The sequence below is a fragment of the Artibeus jamaicensis genome, unplaced genomic scaffold (genome assembly GCF_021234435.1).
Source record: "Artibeus jamaicensis isolate MK-2021 breed Jamaican fruit bat unplaced genomic scaffold, CSHL_Jam_final contig_956, whole genome shotgun sequence".
Taxonomy (NCBI): Eukaryota; Metazoa; Chordata; class Mammalia; order Chiroptera; family Phyllostomidae; genus Artibeus; species Artibeus jamaicensis.
This window is the reverse complement of record NW_026522021.1, coordinates 1,989,691-1,995,756: the sequence shown is the minus strand read 5'-3', so window position 1 is coordinate 1,995,756 and position 6,066 is coordinate 1,989,691. Positions and strand designations below refer to the sequence as shown.

The 6,066-nt window shown below is 56.2% G+C and overlaps 1 protein-coding gene across 2 annotated transcripts; it reads right to left on the bottom strand.

Moving 5' to 3' along the window:
• Nucleotides 1-3,889: 3,889 nt before the first annotated feature.
• On the bottom strand, nucleotides 3,890-5,997 carry SAP25 (Sin3A associated protein 25). Of its 2 annotated transcripts, none has more exons than XM_037134927.2 (5): nucleotides 5,241-5,997; nucleotides 4,815-4,921; nucleotides 4,572-4,722; nucleotides 4,359-4,456; nucleotides 3,890-4,276 (listed from the first exon to the last, which is right to left on the bottom strand). In XM_037134927.2, exons 1-5 carry the CDS (start codon nucleotides 5,629-5,631, stop codon nucleotides 3,974-3,976), a joined length of 1,050 nt encoding a protein of 349 aa, XP_036990822.2. In that variant the 5' UTR covers nucleotides 5,632-5,997; the 3' UTR covers nucleotides 3,890-3,973. The 2 variants fall into 2 exon arrangements, with proteins under 2 accessions (XP_036990822.2, XP_053511298.1); XM_053655323.1 differs by having other exon boundaries at nucleotides 3,891-4,276; nucleotides 4,815-4,904.
• Between the last annotated feature and the right edge of the window lie 69 nt (nucleotides 5,998-6,066).

Below are 6,066 nucleotides of genomic sequence, written 5' to 3'. Positions count from 1 at the left end.
TGCCCTCCTTGCTCAGGTTCCCCTGGCCCCTGGACTAGTCAGAAAAAGAATCAGGTTCCCTTGCCTCATCCCATTCTTGTTACATCCCATTCTTTACCTGATTGTGCTCCTCCCCAAACACCATCTTTAATGAGGGCCACATATTGCCCTATTCCCCTCCCCCACCCTCAGCTCCCCTGTATATCTTACTTGCCACAACAGTGATATCATGGAGTCCTCTAAAGCCCCCATCCATGTCACCTGCTGGTTTGTCTTGTAGAGTGTACACTGACCAGTGTCATCTTCCCCCCAAGATAGTTGGTCCATGGAAGATCCTGAGTGGGGCATAAAAATGTCTGAATCCTAACTCCATCTCAAACCTCTCAGGAAGCAAGGGGCAAAGGATACCCCCAACGAGAGAAACTGTGCTGGGATGAGAGCCTTTGGCTGGTGCATGTGGCATATTTGGGCTGGTGGTGGTGAAAAGGGGCTGAGGGTAATCGGGCAACATGATGGAAATGCCCTTGAAAAATGGCCTTTTCCTCCATAGGATCTCTTCCCTTGATCTCTTGACCAGGATTTAGCTGCATATGGGCTGTGCACAGAGGCTAATCCACAAGTTTACTTACACCAAGATACCTCCTATCACCCCCAAACCACAGGAAAACAACCTCCAGCTCCTTGGAAGTCAGCACAACCTGGTGTTCAGTGGTATGGCTCCTGGGATTACTTGGGAAGGAAAAGTAGAAAACCAGTCCTGAGTAGGAAGGGTACTGGACTCCTAGAACCCAAGTGGGGGGTAGCAGGAGGCAGAAGAGGGTGGCCTGGCTCAGTCGCCCCGGTGATCCAGGAGTGCGGATGCCATCAGACTGGATCACTTCAGGCACAATTCCATCCACGTTCGCCTCACATGGTCACTGTCCTGGCAGTCAGCTCAAAGCAATGGAGAGGCCCCCATGCTCACTCGCCACCCCTGCCAAAGCCTAGTCCAAGTGGGTAGGGTGGAGGCCACTTCTAGACTTCTCAACTCAAACTTTACTTCTATCACCTGTCGGGTCTCCAGCACCAGGCAAGTGAGGATATCGAGAGGTGAGGGTGGGGGAGTCTGGAGCTGTTGGCAGAGAGAGGGTGGGTAGGGGAGGCAGAGGGATCCCAGTGATCGGAGGCTAGTGAAGACCAGTGTGTCCTGGTCGCCAAGCAGCCATTGGGGCACACGCTGCATGCAGGGAGGAGCCACTGCAGCCCCCCTTCAGTAGAGCAGGACAGAGACTCTGGGCATCAAGTTGGGTGACAACCATCTCTACCCTACTTCTGGCCTTTCCTCAGCCCTCTCAGCCCCTCCTGCCACTTTATTGCCCGTGAATCCCAGAGGTGGTGACCCTGCAGAGCCACACCAGAGTCCCTGAGTTGGCAGATATAGGCCTGGGTCCGCAGTAGCTCTGTGGCCACCTGAGAAAGCTAAAGAGCCAGAGCCGCTGCTGCTTAGTGCTCTGTACAGACCCGCCACACCTGGTGTGTTATCAGAATGAGAAGTTTCTCACATGTGGAGCCTTGCTCACGCTCAGCATGATCCTGGCGGGTGTGTGCACCATCAGCAAGCACGTGGATGCACAGTAGTGCCACCTGACTATCCTCTACAAACTAGATGGCAGCCTGGTCAGTGGCAACCAGTGGGGTGGAGCAGCAGGCATGGTACAATGCCCTGCTGGAGGTTCAGGAGGCCCAAGTCTGGAGTGGGTGGAGAGGGTTTGGGGGCCGGGCTGGATGGTTCTGGATTTGGTCTATCTGTAGCCTGTCCCTCCCCTAGGTCACCATATCAAGTTCAAACATTAAGCGTTTACATTTAACCAGTTCTTGGAGCACAGTGACTCCAACCTCCCAGCCCAGGAGCCTCCTGTAACCATCAATTGTCCTCCCTGGTCCCAGTTCCCTTGAGGACCCTGGGACCTGAATCCTCACTTCATTTCAGGATGTCTGGCCTGTGACACTGTGGCCCAAGGGGCTGGAGTGGATATGAGCCCTGGGCAGCAGCAGCTACTGCCTTATGACTGAGTTTGGGATACTGAGCCTGCTGTGGAAGCTGAGGGGCAGAGGTTCCGGGGACACCCTGGCACCGCCACTGCTGGCCCTGTTTCTGTAGCTTTTCAGTGTGCCCTGCTGCAGCCATGCAGAAGCCTTCTTGGAACATGGCCACCTGGGCACCCACTGGTTCTGGGGAGCTGTGGCTACAGGCGTCGGATGCCAGTGGTGGCCCAAAGCATTCATGAGACTGTCCTAGCTGCCATGAAGTGACTTGGGGATGGTGGTGCCCATGGCAGGGCTGGGGTACTCCAGACCCACAGTCCCCAACCTCATGAGGGCCCAATCAAGATGTCTGAGCTGTGGGGAGTGCCTGGGTGAGAGAAATGAAGAAGCACTCTCCAGACCCTGGAATGCTGGGGATGGCAGACTCTTTCCCCAAGAGGCTAGAGCAGGGAGCCACATACCCATGGGAGATGGAAGTGACTACAAGCCCATGTGAGGAGGGAAGCAAATGGATACTTGGTAATGGCACACCCTCTCCTACCTCCTCCTACCCTTCTCCCCACCACCTTCCTGCTGCTGCCAATGCTGCTCCCCACCAGCTGCTCCAGGATTGGGAAGGCACTGATTATGTGCCCATGCACTGCCCGCCCACCAGGGTCCTCTTCCTCGAGCTCCCTGCCCCATTCCTACAAGCCAGGGACCAGGTAGCCTGAACACTGGGTCCAGGGCCCACCCTCATTGGGCACTGGGGAGAGCTTGAGACCAGCATGGAATCAGCCCTATTTGCAAATGCTGTCCAAGTGAGCCAGGGAGTATATGTGCACTAAGGACATGGCCCGGGACTACTTAGAAACTCTATATCGGACCCCCCAGATGGCCACCTCAACTACACTGACCTGGACCTGGTCCTTCCTCAGGAGGCAGGAGACAGGAGGCAGCACTCCTAAGGCCAGTGTGCTCCACGCCACAGCTACCCCTGAACTGAGTTCCAGAACCTCAGGGAGGCAAGGGTGAGAGCCCGCCAGGTCTAGCTGACGGATGGTGAGGTGGAGGAAGGAGAAAAAAATGGCAAAGTCAGAAATGCCTTCCCACCTATTCCCACATCTAAGGCCCAGACATCACCTAGAACATGTGAACTACAGAGGTGCTAAGCTGCCCTTTAGGGTCAACTGTTTACTCTGCTCCTCCCCCTTCACTGTGGGAAAGTTCAGGAGGAGGTTGCCCAAGAAGTTGGGTTCTTTTAAAAGAGAAAATTCTAGAACCATCGCCTCCAAAAAAATCCTACAAGCTTCTGGACTTTCTCATCCAAAGCTCCAATCCTCTATTTTTCCCAGCACAATTATGCAGCATCAATCCAGAGTCTCAGGTCAGCCTTGGCCACCACCCTGCCTCTGACGAGGACTCCCATGAGGACCTGTTCCTTCCACCCTACACACGCCTGCAGTACCTGTCTGTATCTCCAACAAGCCAAACACCTAACCCCCAGCTCCAAGGCTCAGCTTCTGGGACCCCAGCACATGAAGCGTGAAAGCACTAGGTAACTCACCTCTAATATACCCCAAAAGTAATGTGCCACCCCCTTACTTCCTAATTTGCCTCTCTCAATGCCAGCCACATGCTCACACAATCCTCCCTTCTCCCAGGCCTGGCAGAGATGATGGAGTCCTTGCTTCTTATATACTCAGTCTGGGGAACTGTACTGTGGACACCCTCATTAAAAGTGCCTTTCTTGGTCTGCCTGAAAAGGTCTTAGACCCATGTATTCCTCCACCCCACTGTAGGGGATGACCAATGAGTGACGAGAATCTGAGGGTAGGGTAACCAAAGCTGCCATGGAGGAAGAGACCCCATCCCTGCCTGGGCATCCCATTCTGTTACCCACCACGAGGAGCCCATTTGCAAATAAACACTGTTTTATTGTCAACAGAACTGCATGAGAAAGTAGGGGCCCACTGTGTCCCCAGAGGTGCTATGGGCAACAAGTGTCTGGAGTCTGTGGAAGCGATGGGTCAGTGCAGTGAGAACAGCTCTGGCCACCAGTGGGGCCTGGACGGTCAGAGACAGGGTCTGGGGAACCAGCAGGGGGCATGGGAGCTGCTGAGGAACCAGTGGAACTAGGTCTTGGCTCCTCCTGGCTCATCTGCAGGAGGCCAGTAAGGGCAATCAGCTCAGGCCCACTGAGCCAGGTGGTGGAGCTGCCACGTGACTGGGTCGGGTGGACCCAGGGCGACATGACGGGGGGTGGGAGCTGCAGCTTCAGAGAGCCCATCACCTGAGGAGAGAAGAGGGGGAAGTATCTCCTCCCAAGCCCTGCATGAAGGCTGAGATGAGGCCAGGGCAGGAAGAGTACTCACCTGCTGAGAGGCCTCAGACAGGTACAGGGGAACACGCTGCCCAGCAGGCAGCAGAGGGTCTGAAAGAAAGACATCTCTACCGCACATCACTGGGAACCCTGGGGAGAAGAAGAGCTAGAATGAAGGCTGGGTGGGCTTCCTATCACAGGGAGCTCCGCACCAGTTCCTGAGGCGTTCACATAGCATCAGCCTGAGGGGACCAGGGGAAGTTACCTGCATCCGTGGGCACCTGCTCACCACTCTGATGTCCTGTTGTGGGCAGGGGCCTGCAGCCGCTGCCTAAGGCTGCATCATACAGTGGCCAAAAGGAGGGATGACTCAAAGTCCGTCCCGAAAAGGAAGCACCGGATGCACAGCTGGGTGCCTGTGGAGGGACAAAAAAGATCACCATTCAGCCTCCTCCCAGAGCATCCTTGCCTCACTCGGTGGCTGGGGCCATAGGTACACCCTACTTACCCACGCCAGCTGAGGTCCTGCTTTAGCCTTGTAGTTGGGGTCCCATGGTGTCAGTAGGGTCCTCCTTGAGGGGTCCACCTCCCAGGCCATCTGAGGGAAAAGGGGAACTGGGGTGGGGGGAAGTATGACATAATTAAAACTAGCTCACTCTGGCTGCTGTAGCTCAGTGGATTGAGCACCGGCCTGTGAACTAGATCACACGTTCAATTCCCAGTCAGGGTGCATGCCTGGGTTGTAGGCCAGGTGCCCAGTAGGGGGTGCACGAGAGGCAGCCATACACTGATGTTTCTCTCCCTCTCTCTCTCTCTCTCTCCCTCCTCCTCTGTCTGAAAATAAAATCTTAAAAAAACAAAACAGAAACAAAAACAGGCTCAAGAGTCAGTGAAAGGGTATTGAGGGGTAGAGGTGACAAGGCCTAGTACCTACCTGGGGTTTCCGGGGACTGCCCAGCCATCAGACCTGAGGGGAACGGGGCCAGCAGCTCTTCTCTCTGGGTCCCAGAAGGCCCTGGGCACCAGGAATGAGGGCTGGGAGGGGAAAGATGGGGAGGTACTGAGATGCCCCAGTAACAGCCTACCCCCTTGCCCCTCCAGGTGTGAATACTTCCATGGCAAGGCCAAAGGTGCCTAGTGAGTGGAGACTGAACATACCCATTGTTTGGTGTGGACCACTGAGATTTCCTCACACGGTGGGACCCCACCTTCGTAGGATTTCCCTCGAGTGCCTCCAGCATGCCCCTCACCTGTCCTGTGGGGGTGTACCTGGCCCCCCCGGGGCTTCCTCTCCAGTGTTCCAATCCTTGCCAGGGCCACTGCATGGTGAGGAGCCCTGTTCCTCAGGCGCCTGCTCCTTACCCCCGTCCCACCGCGGAGAGGACCAGGGCAACATGCCGTGTCTTGAGGGAGGGAAGGGCAAGCATGCACTTCTGTGCCCCTTGCTGCTCAGGCCTCCCACCCCACCTGCCTTGCCCCTCCCTGGCCCCCAGCCAGGCCCCTTCTGCTGGTCCACAGGAACACAGGTTGCCCGCCCACTTCGCACGGCCTCGTAGAGACGCTGACGCTTGGCGCATTTCCGGGCGACGTGGCTTGCTCCCGCTGGGGGTTCTGCGGGCGCCCCCTGTTGGTGGGGTCGGCGTAGCCCCGCCTGCTTTCAGCTCCATGTGAGTGGCACTGAGTGAACGTCACATTGGAACCCAGCAGTGGACCCCTTTCCCGCTTTCGTTCACAAACACCACACACACACACACACACAC